Source organism: Oryza sativa, chromosome 4 (genome assembly GCF_034140825.1).
Source record: "Oryza sativa Japonica Group chromosome 4, ASM3414082v1".
In the NCBI taxonomy this organism is placed as follows: domain Eukaryota; kingdom Viridiplantae; phylum Streptophyta; class Magnoliopsida; order Poales; family Poaceae; genus Oryza; species Oryza sativa.
In genome coordinates this window covers 6,372,034-6,391,207 of record NC_089038.1, presented here as the reverse complement: position 1 = coordinate 6,391,207, position 19,174 = coordinate 6,372,034, and the positions used below count along the sequence as shown (strand labels likewise).

Below are 19,174 nucleotides of genomic sequence, written 5' to 3'. Positions count from 1 at the left end.
CGATCTTGGCTTAATTATGGGCAAGTCACCATCTGTTGGTGTCTTACATGAAGATGATTGTGATGAAGTCAAATTCTTTGAGAAACCAAGAAAGAATTTGCAAAGTGATGATGAGAATGTGGATGAGCGACCAGGTTGGCTTCCAGATGGATGGATAATGGAGGTCTATCGTGGTGATGATGGCACCATCTGCCGGGTATAAAAATATGTAGATGGCCATCTATTTCTTTTGTTGAACTTAAATTTTATTGTTTGTTCTAAAAGATTTTTGTTGCAATGTTAATTTTCTATGTGTTTTTACAGTATTACATATGTCCCTTTTCCGGAATCACTTTCACAATGAAGCCAGAGGTGTTGTATTATCTTTTCTCAGAGATGGATCAGCGCTTCTTGGAATCAAAGAACTGTGTTGTAGGCAACAACCTTACGGTGAGTTATATATATATATATATATATATATATATATATATATATATATATATGACCATATTATTTAAGATTTTAGTTGTGTTTAGAAATAGTACATGTGAGTTCTACCATGATTTATGTAGAGGACACATGAATGGCTTCCAAAGGGCTAGCTGGTTGAGATTAGAGCTGGTGGAGACAACATGGACAAGATGTACAAGGTAGCTTTTGATTGTATTCCATATTAACTCTATGCTAATTTATTATGAAAGCTTCGACTGTTGAATGCAACGGTACTAGGAAATCATAAACACTGGGACATAAAATTGTTTTTGCAAATGGCCCCCTTGTACTGCACAAGTGGTGTATAAGGTAAACCGCCCTATGCAGTACGCCAGAAGGGCCTAGTTCACGAACCGCCTCCGCACTGATAAGCTCAATGCTAAAATGACATTGGCAAAATTTACTACAGGACACTCAAAATTTGTGGCATTTGCTGTGAGACATCCAAAGAACGTGAATCTTCTCGTGGATACTGTAAAAATATGGTAATTAGCTATTGGACACTCGCGGAATTATTTTATTATTTTCCATGAAAACGGAGAGAGAAATATTGGTTAAAGACAAGTTTGCCCATGGGCCCACTCCCATACTCTCTTGTTCTTTCTCCCATCCTCTTCTTCCTCTTTCTTTCGTTGCCGCTGAAGGCATCGTCGGTGAGCTCCCACAGCGAAGATGGAGTCGACGCACGGGGTGTGCGTGCGCACCGCTCTAGCGTCTCCTGCTCTGCCTGCCTCGGCGTTGGCATGTTGTTCTCCTTCTCCTGCCGCTGTCACTGTGGCTCGTGCCGGTGGTGTGGGTTTGCAGCGGCGCCATCTCCGGCCGCCACCACCGTCCATGTCACTCCAACGTGGCCTGGACAATACACGGAGCAGCGGCGACCATCACCGGCTCGGACGCGCCACCGACATTGTCCGCGATGCCGCCGAAGCCCACCGCCCGCTTGATGCGGTCGCGGGCGTGGTGACCATGCTCACCGACCTGCGGAGCAGCTTGGTCAGCGGCAAGGACATGGCCGGCTGCAGCAACGGCCCGGTCCGCGAGGTCAGCACGACAGACGGGGCAGGTGACATGCGCGGCGAGCCACACGTCGATGCAGGCGGTGTGGAACACATGGCAGCACCCGGGGAGGAGGCAGAGCTTCTCGCCGTCGTCCACAAACTCGGCGAGGCAGACCGCGCACTCGAGCGCCCCATGCCCGGCCTTCACCGCCCTCGCTGTCGCGTACGTCGAGCCCCACGTGCCTCCTCCGATGTTCCCCACCGACGACGCGAACGGCCGCGCTGGCGTGCACAGCACCGCCCCCACGGCAACGATGCGCGGCAGTGGTGGCCTCGGAGCAGCGTGGGCAATGGAGAGGAGGAGGATGACGTGGGCGACGAATGCGTAGTGACGCCCCATCGGAGGCGCCACACTCCGTCTGCCTCGCATTGAACAAATAGCAGAGAGAGGAAGAGAAAAAAGAACAAGAGAGAGAAAAGAATAAGGAAGAATAAAGAAAAAAATATTCGAAGGGTAGAACCGTACTTACACAGCTGTTTCTCTCTCCAATTCCTTCGGATATAATAAAATAATCCCGCCAGTGTCCAGCAGTTAATTACCACATTTTTGCAGTATCTACGAGAAAATTCACGTTCTTTGGCTGTCTCACAGCAAAGGTCATAAATATTGAGTGTCATGTAGCAAATTTTGCCAATGACATTTGAACTAGCACCTACCGCTTACATGTTATTAATTTGTTTATTCCAACATATTGTAACAAAGCAAAAGATTAATTTTATAGTCACTGCAGCCATCTTTAACTATTGGTTAACAATTTATTCATTAAGTCACTTATAGCGGCGAACCGTGACATAATATGAGTGTGTCACAATCAACTGATTACTCTAATCTTATGAATCATTACCATTGGGAATGTTCAGCGAAAATATACCGCAAAACATTTGCATATGAAGGATTTGCTCACCATTGTTGCCATGTTGGCTGCTCATTTCCAAACATTGTTGGAAGAGAGCTTGAGGCTGCTCCTCCATGTGAGTGAATTTGATCATTCATTTTGCTATTTCACAGTTCTATGTGTACCCACCAGATAGAGTTCGACTGTTCTCAAAAGATGATGTACTACTCTACATTAAAGAAATGAAGATTTCTGAATTTGATACAGATGGACAATGCAACACAAGTATATGTTTCTTGTTGGAACTATTTCTCTTATTTGAATAGTAATAATTATTCCCTCCGTCTTAAAATGTATCAACAAAGTACCAGATTAGATATATTGTATTACTATAAATCTAGTCATAGAGTCTGTCCAGATTTATATTACTAGAATATGTCTAATTAAGTACTAGGTTGCTATATATTAGGATAGAAGGAGTGTCGACTAGATGATTTCTCACTTTGCAGTACTAATGTTTGGATAGTTTCCTAAATGAAATTATAGTTGATTTATTTTTAGATTCTTGCTATTCTTGAATTTAATCCTGAAGGGCTGCCACAAGGATGGGTAAAAGAAGTGGTCTTTAGAAAGACAAATACCAGCAGAATTAGAAGAGACCAGGTATGTGATTGCAATTAATTATTCTTATTCACTTTGAATGCACTTGGGTTTTAAACATTGTCTTTTGCAGCACTACACCGATCCCATTAAAAATTATGTATTCCGTACTATGAGGTCAGCAGCACTATACCTTGAAACAGGGAAAGTAATAATACGTGCCTTTGTTCAAAAGACAAGTGTCCATGAGGTGTACTCTTTTGAAAAGTTCACACATTTGGTAATTGTTCTTCACAATTTCTTACACTTCATGCTTGTTTTACTTTCGATAAAAAAATCACACAATTGAGTGTAATTATATGGAATTACCATGTTTTATATCTTTAGATATTCTGAAAAACGTATAAGTTCTAAGCCATCTACTTTAAAAAGGTATATCCAGGACACTCCTAACTATAGTTGGTCTCTATCATGATATTACGACCAATATTCTTAATAGAATCCTTCTACAATATACTGCTTCCATGTGTTATTACAATATGCTTTTCAATGAGTTGAGAAGTAAAACTATAACTTAAGAGGGACGAACCAGCTGTGCACACAGTCGTCAAAACTCCAAAAGCTTTCACTGAAAGAAGAGATTCTTAGTGATGAGCAAGGTTCATCTAGCGGTAAATTTGTTCCTGAGGAACAAAAGTTCATCAGGTTTCTTGTGTTAAATCAATTTTTAGACATATTTGCTTCTTATAATGCTCTCTTCAGGTTGTGCTATCCAGTATAATTTTACTACAATAATATGCTTCAAATTCTATGTTATAAAAAATGATAATAATTAATATAGCCCAAAAAATAAGACATATTGATCCTAGCTAGAAGGCCAATATCATTTTAGGTGACAATTTTGCTATAAGCTCTGATAACTGATTAAATAGTGCACCTAAGAAGCAAATCCGTATGACCCCAATCATACACCATTAGTTTAATTAATTTTCACATCCTAACTTCCACGCAACTAAACTCTACATTTTGGCTAATATTTTCATTTTTTTATTATAAAGTAGTACTATTAAAACTAGGTCCAATTTATTTACAATTAGATCTAGCATTCCAAATATTTGCAAAAAGGAGAGTCTTGGGGGTGTTATGGTTGTCTATATCATCGTACTGAAATAATTTAAAAATTGTCATGTAACATTAGTTTCTCAATCTTTTGACTTCCTTAAACATTGCGCAAAATAAAAATACGATATATATTTTACGACCTTAATCGTTGTGCAAAGTGACAGTTATTAGAAGCTATGACCGGAAGAAAAAGGAGACAATGACTAGTTGTCTGTAGACATGGTCACATGGGTTATGTTTCCTATGACTGATACTGGTGGCTCGGTGACACCTCTTTTTTTTGAGGCATGGGTTTATTTAGAGTTTTACTATCAGCATCTTTGGCAATAATTGATATTATATTTTGTAAAAGAAAACGAGACTCAAACATCTGGAGAGCTCGATAGGCTATAAGGTAGCACTACAGTAAACCCTCCCTCTCGACCCCTCTTCCCCCCTTTATTCTGGCATATCATTGCTAATGATGGCTAGAAGGGGTTTGGGTGTCCTCCTCTATCTAGTAATGTTGTGTACTTTAGCTTCAGGTTTAGTGTTGTACTGTGTCGGGCGCCTAGTCCTATTTTGGATCTGCTGGTGTCATCTCCATGGTGTGGAGGGGTGGTGGTGGTGCTGGAGGTGGCGATTGCTGGTGGTCGTCTGGGCAGTTGTGGCTTTGGTGGCAGTGCTAGTGACGGCATTTGTGGTGGATTTGGCTACACGGTGCTGGAGGCCACACTAACTGTAGCAGTTGCTGGTAGAGGCTAGATATGCTAGCCCATGCTGCTAGAGGCCTGGATTTGTAGTCTTGGCTCAGTTTTCTTCTTCAGTCTCCAGTCTACCTTCTTCTCCCCTTCAATCCCCGTGGCAGGACTTGTCCAATGCGGCAGTTTCAGCAAGGTTGTGTTTTGATTGCTGGCCAACCCCCTTGTTTAGTGGCTTGCTCGGCGGTAGTGACCATCATTCACGAGGACAGCGAGTTTGGAGAAGCAAATGTTGTTCCTCATTGCGTCGGTTGTCTGATGTGACCATTCAAGGAAAGCTGGCTCTTCTCTTTGCTTTGCTGGCTGGTTGCCGGCCATAGGTGCAGCATGTGTGAAGCAGCTGTGAAGCACTCCTAGGTCATACACTGCTATGTTCAGGCTAGCAATACATGTAGTTGGTCTAGTAAGGCAGAAGTTTACTAACCACCAACCTAAGGCTTTGAAAGTTAAGGTTGGCTGGACTTCAGAGAAGTCTCTTGCTTCTGTTGATTGCAACAATATCCATGCTAGGTCCTCCATTCGGGTTGAGTGCAGACTGCCCTTGCAGCTTTTGTCGTTAGGTTCGCAGTTAGTGCTATTCAGATTTATCAGGAAACTCTACAGTAATCCGTTGTTTTATCTGGTGAAACCTACTCAAAATCTATGACTTAAGGAAAAATAAATCAAATTGTGCTGCTCCAATGGAGGCCGACGGATGCGATGCCAGATTATCAAGCATGCAGTCTGCTGGCTTACAGTAGAGGCATATGAATGTGGATGTAGTCATCGCAGCAATGCCACTGCCCCCTGTCGATCTCATCCTTTCTGCTGCTATATGTTTTCAGTTGCAAGGTTGTTCTGCGAAATTCATTAACCCTTCCATGTCAAAAGGATGGTATGCTATATATGATGCTTTGCTTCAGGCGATGTACCGAGGATTTATTCCCTTGACCATCTTTAATAAATTTCTTATGTTTTCAGAAAACTGCTGCCTCTAGCATCTTTTGCGATTCCTAATATACTTTTATTTCTTTTCATAGGTGAAGATAGCGACTCTGATTGTTCAGATAAACTGCATGAGCCAGGACAAAACAAGGTCAATCATGTGAAGACTACTCTAAAAGGCAAAGAAGTAATGGCCTCAACCACTGTCAAGCGCCCTAGAGGGAGGCCCCCAAAACGAGGAAAGGCTAGAAAGTGAACAAGCTGCATTGCATAAAACAAATCAAACTATGAGACCAAAGTGGCCAAGAGGGAGGGTGCCAAAAATTATAACTAGCTCAAACTAAAGAAATCATCAAAGGAAGTATGTTGTGTCTTTACAAAACATTTTCCATTAAATGGTGAACTCGTTAATCATTCTCCAAGAAAATATTTTCTAGTAGACATATTTTGAACTAGCTAATACATTGTCGATTCTCGTAACCCAAAAGTTTGATGGTTAATGTGTGCTTATTTTATTCTGTGGTCCAAATTATCGATATCTATTTTTTGAACTGGAATTGACTATGCTGGTTATTTTTGAAAAACTTTATGCCTACATAGATTCTAGAATCAGACGGCGGGTATGTAGTCATCTTCCTTTAGTCCAGGTTCTCTATATGGTGTAGAATAAAATAACTGGATGACTTGCAGGAAATCAGAGAAGACGGTGGTAGTGACCTTAATTGGATGTTTTTACAATTGATGTGCGGGATTGGAAAAGTGGAACCAACCTGTTAGATTTTACTCAAAATTCACAGAACTCTAGAATAAATAGCAGGGAATGGGGATAGATTCCGAGATAGGAAGACAGCCGCCAGCTAGCTTAATTGTCATCTCAACCGAGCATTTATGCATCCCTTCATGCATAGGCACCAGTCTCAGGCTTTGAGCCCATGCACTATCCATTCTTTTTGTCTTTCCTATTGCAATTTGTCTTGTGATGTTACAACAATCATGTCACACAGTGGCGTCCGTCCACCGTGTACTTTTGCATCCCATTTTATCGCCTTGTATCTTTGACCGTGCTACACCACATCCCCTGAGTTTGGTCCTAGTCTGCCATCTATCAAGGTTGACGTCAAGTACTTGCGTAGTCATAGACAGACAATTGTTTCCATGAACAAATGTTACAAACTAAAAAAAAAGCATCTAGGCCCTCCCTTGATCAAGGTTTTGGTGACTAACCGTATTTACTAAGTCTGAAAGGAGCACCATCCATATTAGGAAATGCGCTATAATGGCTCATCCATAAAGGATGTTGGTGAATGAATGGCTTCAACAATTCATCCATAAAGAAGTATTTCATCCCAGTGATTAAACGTCCATAAAGGTATTTGTGTGGTATTCAACAAACAAAGCAAAGATTAGAGGGCCCGTGTTCACTAGTTTACCACATCAAAGGGGTTGAGGTGATGTGGAGATAGAATATGGGAAGGAATTGGACTGGAACTTACCGAGGTGAGAGTTCCCAAATCAAATGCACAGAGGCGTTCGGTCAGCACCAAGAAAAGAAGATCAGGCAGTGACAAGTTGTACCATGGAGGAGGAGGAAAACGGATTAAGGTGGGAGAGAAACACATGGTGAAGCTTGTTGGATACCGAGATACTTACCGGGGATAGAGTTTAGCGCTTGTTAGGTCATGGTGGTGCCAGGTCAGCGTGGGAGTACACGATGGTGCTGCGGTTGTGCTCGCTATCAACTGAGTGCAAAAATGGAATCAGTGGGTAAAGGGACACGAGGTGACATGGCTGGGACGAGAAGATAGACAACGGTGGTGTTGGAACGGCGGAGGCATGCTAGCCGGCGCCGCAGGTGGCACCTCTTGTTCCTGGCGAACCAAGGGGAAATCCCTTGGTCCTTGGCTGCCTGAGAACAAGGGGGAGATAGGGAGATAGGAGGACAAGGTCTCGGTTAAGGCGGAAGCCAGGGAAGGAAGGGGAGAGATGGGGCCGGTGCTTGCTCTACACCCTCGGTCTCGAGATGGTATGTGTGCGGGCAAGCATGCGGCAAACAAATGGGACAGGGCAGGGTGTTGCAGAGGCTCGTAGAGGGAATCTCGCGAGGTCCTGAGGCAGGAGGCCTCTCTCTCGTGCACACTCGAGTAAATGAGGAGGTGCTGTTGGCAGCAATAAATTATGGTGGAGAAGGACAGATCAGCCAATATCGCCTAGGGCGAGTGCAATGCGACTGAAGCAGCGTGGCGTGTGGTCTCCAGGGCGGTCTGGTGGGACGTGGCCCAGCCGAGACGCACAGTCACGCACGAGGGCTAGCCTGGCTTGCGCAACCCTGCGCAGGAGGAAACAGCTCGTGTTTGGCTGTGCTGTGGCGCCCGAATTGGAGGTGGGGACCAACAGGTCAACGAAACAAGAGAAAACGAGAAGAAGAGAGAAAGGACTCCAATTTCGGCTGAGCGTTTGACTAAATGGTTAGATGGGCAGACTTGCTTCAATCTGAATGTAACTTGGAGTCAAGGTTGGTAGTAAGGTATGGAAGTTTTAGGAATTTAACCATAACTTTTGGAGAAGTTTCAAAACTGAAGGTTGGTTAGGGCAGTGGGAACCGTTTAGAGCGATGGTACAAACATTAATCTGCTCAGCTATGATTTTTCATGCACGAAATAAGGCATGCGGTGCAATGCACATGAAAAAAGTTTTTATGCAACAAAGAACTAAAGTGGGTTGTTACAGAGTGCATTGATCAGCCTTTTCTGTGTAAGTTGTTTATGAGGGGATGACTGTAATGTTCTACCTCACATTTATTTATGATTTGTTAGGGGACGACTGTATTGTTCCGCTTGAGGGGACGCCTCACTGTTCCACCTCACGTACAACGTTCAGCGCCACATAGAGGTGTTAACATGAAATTCATCACGACACACGAAGGCCTGGGAGATCCACTTATCTCTAGTGCAGGCCCTATTAATCAGGTTCAGGGCGTGCCAGTTAGTTTGATCCTGCAACTAACAAGATGAATAAATTGACTGTACAAGATCAATGAGCCAATCGGACAATAGGCCGATGTGATGCAGCGAGGCCAGCCAATGTCGATAGAGTTTTGATCAATCGGCTATAGGTTCGACGTAGATTCAAATAATCAAATAAAAAATGAAGTTCATTGTCAGGGTTACGGATAAGGTATACCCTCTACCCTTGGATATATGTTGTATACCGATAAGGTATACCTGCGCGCATACGGATGTTTCCTGTACACGTTAAGGAAATCCATCACGTAATAGGAGCAGTATCCACATATGAGAGAAGTCCTACTCGGACAAGACTGGGTCGTCACTGTATCATGAAGGGTCCGATATCTCCGAGTCCTACTTGGAGATCAACTGACCCGTGATATAAAAGGGACCCCCCAGGAGGTCCTAAGGCATCGAATCTCACCGCCAACACATCCACCTCAGCCTACGAAGTCGGAGCCTACAGGAGCCAAGTCGCCGGGTGATCTAGTCGAACCAACTCGACTACGGTCTCGTCGGTATCATCGAGTTCCGCTATTCCCTTTGTAATCTGTGGTTTCCATTATATAATCCCATATCAACTGGATTAGGGCTATTACAGGAGCCAAGTCGCCGGGTGATCTAGTATAATCTTTGTCTTCTGCTTGTTTGATGTCGTACTACGTAGATCCTCATACCAGCGTACCCCAATACCCTCTATATCCGGTCTGCGGGTATCCACCGTCGACAGTTGCGCGCTAGGTACGGGGACTTGGTGCTCAAGGTTCTACTACTATGCCATCAAGCCTCATCAACAATAACGTCAACACCAGCATCAACCAAGGAGTTTAACCTTCAACAATGCTGGTGTGGACTCAAGTCGGTGAAATCGTCTTCCCAGTTTTCACCACGGTGCCGATCTCGGCTGGTCCATCAATGACCGGAAGCGAGAACGTCGTGGTTACGACCCCGGACGGCTCTATGTCGAAGGATCCTCCCGCGGACGTGGAGAGCGGAACATCGACGACGTTTGAGCCCGATAAGGATCCTAATGCAGCCAAATCTTGTCCTTCCGATGAGAATCACGAGCCGACAAGGAGAACTTCCGAGGCAACAAGGTCCTGGTGTCCTATCTACAAAACCAGGAAACACACCTTGCAAACTTGCTGGGTTTTTCTCGATGTACAAGCTGAGATCCGTGCCTGCAAAGAGCGTGGAATTCAACGTACTTCTCCAACCCGTGATGTCTATTGCCCTATTCACAAGACAAAGAATCACGACCTCTCAAGCTGCAAGGTTCTTCTCAGCGCCATGAGGACGTCACCTCCTAAGGTCCAGCAGTCACAAATCTCTCTTAAAGATGCGAACAAGGAACGAGGAGCGACAGTTATCTCAGATCGATTTGTTGGGGTAATCGACATCGATCCCCACGAGTTGTCAGTTCTACACTTGCTTGAAGACCAGGGCACATCGTCGACGAGTACACCACGCGATGTGTTTGCTATCGATGGGACCAGCACGTCTGCGCGCGCTAACACAGAAGCGGAGGATCAAGTGATTACACCGGCCCAGCACATCAGGGCCATCAACGCAATATTGAGGGAAACCTCTTATGATCCCGTTCTGAACAATGATCTCGCACAATGGACAGAACGACTACGAGAATAAGTGGCTAACCTCAGCAACGCGTTCGAGGAGACCGCCGCTGGAGTACTGCTAGAACAACCGCCAATTGGCGGTGCCAATGGCGAACTACCTGAGCAGAATCACATCGTCAAGCCACTCCACCACCTCGCGGCACCAACGATCTCCGTGACCATTTGAATGGCCGCCGAGAAGCACGACGCGCGCGAGACAACAAAAATCGTTCCCGGCATCGCGTCTCTTCACGACATCGAGAGAACGAAGAGCGAGGAGGACACCCGAGCGAGAACCAAGACCGTGATAACCGCCACAACCACCACGAACGCGATGATCGCAAACAACGGATGCCAGGCGATAATGGTCGAGGACGCCGCCATAACGATGACGACGACGGAGATCGGCGTCGGGACAACAACGGTGGGCGATGACAGGATTCTCGAGAACCCAGACGTCATCCTCGTAATCGTACCCCGGAACCAAGTGACTCATTGTCATCGTCATCATCCTCATCATCCTCGTCGTCATACAGACATCCACGGAGGACATACAATCGCCGACAACCCACCGCCCCCGGTGGTGGGTGTAGAGCTTTCAGTCGTGCTCTACGAGATGTTTGATGGCCTGAGATATTCCGACCGGGAGCAATAGAGAAGTACGATGGGAGCACCGACCCTGAGGAGTTCCTTCAGGTCTATTCCATAGTACTCTACGCTGCCGAAGCAGACGACAACGCGTTAGCGAATTATTTGCCGGCGGCGTTGAAAGGATCTGCACGTTCATGGCTAGTCCACCTCCCACCATACTTGATTTCTTCATGGGTAGATTTGTGGCAACAGTTCGTCGCTAACTTCCAAGGAACATACAAGCGCCACGCGATCGAAGACGACCTACACGCGTTGACACAGAATCCGGGCGAATCATTGAGGGACTACATTCGGCGCTTTAATGAGTGCAGAAATACGATCCCCGAGATCACCAACGCTTCCATGATCCGCGCTTTTAAGACTGGTGTCAGAGATCGCTACACCACCCAGGAGTTGGTGACAAGACAGATCACAACTGCTCGAAAGCTATTCGAGATTGTCGATCGATGCGCTCACGCGGACGACGCACTGAGACGCAATAACGACAAGCCAAAGACGGGGGGAGAGAAAAAACCAGCCAAGGACACACCTGAGTCAAGCAAGAAGAAGAGTTGCAAGAGTGGGAAAAGGAAAGCTCAAATGGAAGTCCTCGCAGCAGAATATGCGGACCCACCCAAGTACCCAGACTCACAAGGCGACGATACGAAGAAAATATGGTGCCCTATACACAAGTCGGACAAGCACTCCCTAGAAGCTTGTTTCGTTTTCAAAAAGTCACTCGCAAAGCAACTTGCATTGGAGAAGGGCAAGCGAGTACATGTAGTCGAGAAGGCCGCTGAAGCAGCTACTCAGGACTCGGACTCAGCATACCCAAATTCCGATCTCCATGTTTCGCACATCTTCGGAGGTTCCACGGCATACTCCTCGAAGCGAGAGTACAAGAAAGTGGAGCGCGAAGTTTGTTCGACATGGCAAGGGGCTGAGTCCAAGATGAAGTGGTCTGAGCAGAAGATCGAATTCTCAGAGGAAGACCACCCCAAGACTGCTGTCACCCCAGGTCGATATCTGATCGTGGTCGACCCACTATTCGGAATATCAAGGTCGCACGAGTTCTCATCGATGGCGGCAGCTCCATCAACCTACTCTTCGCCAGCACCTTGGACGTGATGGGGATCCCACGAAGTGACTTGACGCCCACTGATCAACCCTTCCATGGAATTACTCCTCAGTCATCGTCCAAGCCATTGGGCAAGATTACGTTGCTTGTGACTTTCGGCCAAGCAAACAACTTCCGAACAGAGCAGATCACCTTTGTCGCTGAATTTGATACAGCATACAATGCTATCATCGGGAGAACTGCACTCGCGAAGTTCATGGCCGCATCTCATTACGCGTACCAAGTGCTCAAGATGCCCGGGCCAAAGGGAACAATCACTATTCAGGGGAACGCAAAGCTGGCGGTGCAGTGCGACATGCGGAGCCTCGACATGGTCGAACACACGCCCAACCCACCTGCCACAGCTGAGCCACCCAAGAAAGTGAGCAAAACAAACAAGACGCCGAAGCCAGACAGCGCAATCAAGATCGTTCCACTCTCCAGCGCCAACCTCGACAAGACCGTCAAGATCGGGGCGTCACTAGACGAGAAATAGGAACTCGCGCTTATCACCTTCCTCCGCGACAATGTAGACATGTTCGCTTGGCAGCCGTCCGACATACCCGGGGTCCCTAGGGAGGTGATTGAGCACAAACTCATGGTGCGACCCGATGCCAAGCCAGTAAAACAAAAACTGCGCAGATTTGCACCAAACCGGAAACAAGCCATACGAGAAGAACTCGACAAGCTTCTCAAAGCTAGCTTCATCAGAGAGGTTATCCATCCAGAGTAGCTAGCCAATCCAGTCATGGTGCACAAGGCTAACGGGAAGTGGAGGATGTGTGTCGACTTCACCGACCTCAACAAGGCGTGTCCCAAGGATCACTTCCCTCTTCCTCGAATAGACCAATTGGTGGACTCAACAGCTGGTTGTGAGTTGTTAAGCTTTCTTGATGTCTACTCTGGCTACCACCAGATCAGCATGGCAAAAGAGGACGAGGAGAAGACAGCATTCATCATGCCGTTCAGTGTATTCTGTTACGTTAAGATGCTGTTTGGACTGATAACCGCAGGAAATACTTTCCAACGCACGGTCCAAGCGGCACTTAACGATCAGCCTGGGAACAATGTCGAGGCCTACGTCGATGACATTGTTGTCAAGACCAAGACAAGCGACTCATTGATTGATGATCTCCGGGAAACGTTCGACAACCTCCGACGATATCGCCTCATGCTCAATCCAGAGAAGTGCACATTCGGAGTACCATCGGGCAAGCTGCTCAGGTTCCTCGTCTCTGGAAGAGGGATCGAGGCAAATCCGGAGAAGATCAAGGCAAATCCTAACTGGATGCATGGCGGCACTGAGCAGGTTCGTCGCTAGGATGGGAGAGCGCGGACAACCTTTCTTCGCTCTGCTGAAGAAACAAGACAAATTTGTATGGACACAGGAAGCCAAAGAGGCATTCATCGCACTCAAGCGCTACTTGTCAAATCCCCCTGTACTTGTTGCTCCCCAACCTGATAAAGAATTATTCCTCTATATTGCCGCCACACCATATTCTGTGAGTACCGTCATTGTTGTCGAGAGAGAAGGTGCAAAGACCAGTTTACTACGTCAGCAAAGCTCTCCATGACGCAAATACAAGATACCCACAGATCGAAAAGCTGCTTTACACAGTAATCATGACATCAAGAAAGCTACACCACTACTTCCAAACCCACAGGGTCACAGTTGTTTCCTCCTTCCCTCTTGGTGAAGTCGTGAGAAACAAAGATGCTGTCGGCCTCATCGCGAAATGGGTAGTCGAGCTAAGCCAGTTTGATGTCCACTTTGTGCCACGAACAGCCATCAAGTCCCAGCTCCTCGCCGATTTTGTAGCTGACTGGACTATGCCTGAAAATAGGTCGGACAGTCAAACCGACAGCGAAACATGGACAATGGCGTTCGATGGCGCACTCAACAGTCAAGGAGCAGGGGCAGGGTTCATATTGTCACGCCCGGAAATTCACTAATAATTTCCGAACTAATTTGTGCATAAAATCCTCGTCCAGGAATCAGCCGAGGTACACAAACTGACAATTTAATATACAAATCCATCATAATAATAACGTTACATACTTACAAAAGAAAAGAAAAACAACAGCAGCGGAATAACGGTCTAGCGATGGCTTCAGCTCCACTCCCACAGGCAACTCAACTAGGGTATAAGCCAAACGTCTTCTCCTTCTGGATCCTTTTTCTTCAACTGAGATTTGATTATTGCAAGAATGAGCATATGACATACTCAACAAGCCACACAGCAAATATGCAAGTGCACAAGGATACCAAAGGATGGCATAATATAAGCTCATTCGAATAGTTTTACTCTGGCCAGAGGTGTACCACTGTACCCACAAGACACAGCCTCAACATCATGTCTACCATGCGTCGCGATACTGGAAAGTACCCGAATAGAGGCTATGACAATACCCTCTGCACAACACAACTCACCACAGTGCACCATACCTGGATCATAATCACCCCCTCTATAAATATAACCAGAGACATGGACTCCCCAGCGACCCACACGGACTTCTCGCCGCTTCTCAGTCTAGTGCCCCGCAATGAATCATGCTATACAAAAGGTAAAGCCGTTGCCCACGCTGGCTTGTGGTTGGCACGGTTAATGTTTCACAACAGTAGCTCGCGAACCGGTTCTTAATTGCCATGAGCACGACCTTCACAACCATGTGCTCACAACCCACCATTGACAAATTTTAATTGGCAATAATTAATTAACCAATCACGATTGACCATCGTGAGCTACCATTAAATATAACCATAAGTGATAGTGTAATATTAGTTATCCCAATCATGTGCTAATGTTTCTAAGCATGGCTAAGTAATTATATATATATAGCATTTAGCTGAACCCAAACCAATATATAAGGTTCTAGCTAATCAAATTATAACCCATAGGAAAATAAAGTCATCTTCGGCCATTAATTAATTGGGAAAGGCTCACCACCCGATGACATTCGAAAATAATGCATAAGTTGAAATAAAACAATAGCTTTAAATGGGTTCAACATGCTCAAAGGGTTGTTTGGGATCTGTGTGACTTGCCTTGAGCTTCCGCAAACACTTCCGAACCTTCCTCAACGAAAACGCTCTCTTCGGAACTTCGGAAACTAAAATGAAAGAACAAAATCAACAAAACAGTACAAAAACAAGCAAAAACAGTACATGTGGATATTTTTAACATGTAGATCTTGATTTTAGAAAAATTTAGCAACTTGAACCACTCGAATCCGAGTTACGATGATTTAGTTATGAATTTCCGAAGTTTAATCGATTTTCATCTAATAGAGAAAACTAAGAAAAAGGGATTAATGACGTCATCGCTGACATCATCAATGTCGACTCGACATCAGCGACGACCTCGCCGGCGCTAGAAGACTCGGCCGGACTTTTGGAGGGTACCTACGCGTAGAGGAGAACAACGCGAACTCACCGGTGCAAAGAACAACGACTGACGACGACGAACGACGGCCGGCGACGAGGTTCGACGGCGGCTCGGCTCGGGTCAACAATGGCGACGGCGCTCCGGCGGTCTTCGGCGGCTGCGAAGGGGAGGCCGGGGTTCCCCTCCTCCGTGCGCACCCAACGGCGGCGACGGCTGGCAACGGACACGGCTACCGCGGCGGCGCGACGCGGCTGGAAGGTCACCGACGACGGCGGCGGCTAGGGCAACGTGGCGGCGGCGCTACGGGCGACGAGGGAGCTCAGGACTTGGGGCAAACGGAAGAGGACGACTAGGGGATGCTATTTATAGGCTTGGATTGAAGAGATCGGACTCCAACCGAGAGGATTTGAGCCGGAAAAACCGAGGGTTAGTTGCAGAGATAAACTCGAAAACGAATTCGATTCCGCGTTGATTTCTTCGGGATAAAGTCCGATTCTTGGAGGAAATGATAGAGGAGGATAAGAGAAATATTTCCCCTCAACTAATTTTGCAAACGGAGCACGGGATGCGGTGGATTTGGTGGAGGAAGCGGCGTCGGCTACAGGGCACAGGACGGCAGCTCGGGCTTCTGTCCAAGCTTGAAGACGACACTGTAGCAGGGACGCGTATTAGACTTTTCGTCTTGGGCTGGCTGAAAACAAAGCAAAGAAAGAAAGAGAAGGAGGAGCTCGGCTGGGCCGACTTCGGCCGCACAGCACGCGCGCGAGGGAGAGAGATGTTGGGCTGAAATCAGCCCAACGGCTTAGGAGAGGATTTAAAAACTTTTTCCAATTAAAATAATCACTGAAATGATCTTTGAATTGTTAAAAATACTTCCAATCCTCAACTAGTTTCAAGAAAAATCCTGAAAATACTTGTACACTCAAAGTACTTAAAAAAATAATAATCAGTCCATTTAATGATTAATTTAATATGTGGATAATTACTGAAATGTTCTTTGTATGGTTAAAATTAGGAATGGAGCTCCGAAAAATCCGAGAAAATTCCAGAGAGTATAATTAACCATGGAGAATTTAATAAAAAATAAATCCATCCATGCTTTATATTTAGGAAATTTTATTTCCCACATTTAACTTCTCTTGTAAATGAATGAATATTTAATATAAATTCTAATAATAATTTATTAAATAATTTATAAATCCTAAAACGAAAATCAGGATGTGACACATCTTGATATCACCTTCGGGCGATCAGTTTAAGCACGCAATTCACCTCAACTTCAGGGCGACCAACAACACAGCTGAGTACGAAGGACTACTCGCTGGGATAAGAGCAGCAGCCGTACTTGGAGTCAAGCGATTGATTGTGAAAGGGGATTCCGAACTAGTCGCAAACCAGGTGCACAAAGACTACAAGTGCTCTAGCCCTGAGTTATCCAAGTACCTCGCAGAAGTCAGGAAGCTGGAAAAAAGGTTTCATGGAATCAAGGTCCGACACGTATACCGCAAGGACAACATCAAACCAGACGACCTAGCACGGCGTGCGTCCAGACGAGAGCCACTCGAACCCGGCACCTTCCTAGACGTCCTGACAAAGCCATTGGTGAAAGTGGCAAACGACGAAGATAGCATGGTCGTCCCCGACATCAGCTCAGGGGCTACAGAGGCAGAACGCGCCGTTGCCAACATCGAGACTACAGACGACTGGCGGATCCCACTCATTAAATTCCTAAGTAGCGACGAGTTGCCCGAGGATGATACAGAAGCCGAGAAGTTATCCAGACAAGTCAAGATCTACTGTATGATCGGCAACGATCTATACAAAAAGGCGCCAAACGGGGTACTTCTCAAATGTATCTCGTCCGACGACGGCAAACATCTCCTCCTGGACATACACGAAGGGATCTGCGGGTCACACACCGCTGGCCAGACCTTAGTCGAAAAAGCTTTCCAACAGGGGTTCTTTTGGCCGACCGCCCTCAAAGACTCTTGCGACATGGTTCAGCGGTGTGAAGCCTGCCAATTCCACAGTAAAAACACAAGGCTATCAGCACAAGCGCTCCTGACTATCCCTCTTACTTGGCCGTTCTCATGCTGGGGGCTCGACATACTCGGACCATTCCCACGAGGACAGGGCGGATATAGGTTCCTATTCGTGGCGATCGACAAGTTCACCAAGTGGATCGAAGCGACGCCCACGGGGGAAATCAAGGCCGACAACGCCATCAAATTCATTAAAGGGATATTCTGCAGATATGGATTGCCTCACCGCATCATAACAGACAACATCTCCCAGTTCATCAGTGCCGACTTCCAGGATTATTGCATTGGGCTGGGAGTCAAGATCTGCTTTGCCTCGGTCTCTTACCCTCAGAGTAATGGACAGGTCGAAAGGGCTAACGGCATAATACTACAAGGAATCAAGACCCGTGTCTATGACAGACTCATGTCACATGACAAGAAGTGGGTTGAAGAACTCTCCTCTGTGCTATGGGCCGTGTGTACCACACCGACGACATCCAACAAGGACACACCCTTCTTCCACATGTATGGTTCAGAAGCCATGCTCTGACATCGAGAGAACACTAGTACAAAAGTACTCTGACGAGGATCAAGAGGAGCAGCAAAGCGACAATGTGAATCTACTCGAGGAGCATCGAGAAAGAGTTGCCGTCAGAGTAGCCAGCTACCAACAGGCCCTTCGCCAATACCACGAGAAGCGCATCAGAGCACACACGCTTTCGATCGGCGATTACGTCCTCCGACGGGTTCAAAGCCAAGCAGGGCGTAACGAGCTCTCACCTAAGTGGGAAGGACCATACACGATCACGCAAGTCTTGCGGCCAGGTGCATTCAAGATTGCAGACGGCGATGGTTGTGAGTTAGCAAATTCCTGGAACATTGATCAATTACGTAAATTTTATGTATAAATCAATAGCATCCATACTTGCAAGACATCTTACAGCTTCAATAAAGTTGATTTTCAGGTAAAGATTACAATCAAAGTGTTTCTTCCCGACGATCCCTTACCACGACGACACCTAGCGTTGAAACCTACCCTCATGTCCCTTTACGCCGTCTTGACAAGGCCTCTAAGGAACCTCAGGGAACTTCGGCTGGGGACACCCAGAGCAGATAAGGCCTTGTCGGATCATGTAGAGACAAACGACCATGTAAGATCAGGTCATGTAAGAGCTCTCGTCGTGCGTATTAACCAACCCGTGTAATCGGAAACCGAGTATTCCAACTTCACGGCTGGGGGCTAGGGTCAATGCTTTTTCAACCGAGGCAGGTCAAGGGTCAAGGAGCCTTATCCTCCGAGAACGTTTCTCCGACAACAAGGCTGGGGGCTAGGGAGAGTGTATGACTCAAGCGATTGATCGAAGTCGCGAAATGAGAAAACACTCACACACAGCATATCCAGAGTAAGAAAACTTAGTTAGATAGATTCCTTGTCTATTTCACAAGTACTTCTTACAATTCATAATTGCTCCAAAATATATTACATGTCTCCTTGAGATAATTTTTACAGGATACAAAGACTACCAGGACGGCAAACGCCAGTCCATGGACTGAAAGACATTCTCGGCAAGCGGCACAATCGACTTCGCCAGATTCTCTATCTCTGCGGGAGTCCTCCGAGAACGTGAAAACCCTTCGTGGAGGAACT

The 19,174-nt window shown here is 46.2% G+C and overlaps 2 protein-coding genes across 2 annotated transcripts; one reads left to right on the top strand and one right to left on the bottom strand.

The window, feature by feature from the left end:
- Nucleotides 1–944: 944 nt before the first annotated feature.
- Nucleotides 945–2,175, bottom strand: LOC112938798 (uncharacterized). Its single transcript, XM_026025216.2, has one exon. It carries the CDS (start codon nucleotides 1,897–1,899, stop codon nucleotides 1,309–1,311), a length of 591 nt encoding a protein of 196 aa, XP_025881001.1. The 5' UTR covers nucleotides 1,900–2,175; the 3' UTR covers nucleotides 945–1,308.
- Nucleotides 2,176–12,129: 9,954 nt separating this feature from the next.
- LOC136356143 (uncharacterized) lies at nucleotides 12,130–12,615 on the top strand. Its single transcript, XM_066309720.1, has one exon. The coding sequence runs from the start codon at nucleotides 12,130–12,132 to the stop codon at nucleotides 12,613–12,615; it is 486 nt and encodes a 161-aa protein (XP_066165817.1).
- The last annotated feature ends 6,559 nt before the right edge of the window (nucleotides 12,616–19,174 follow it).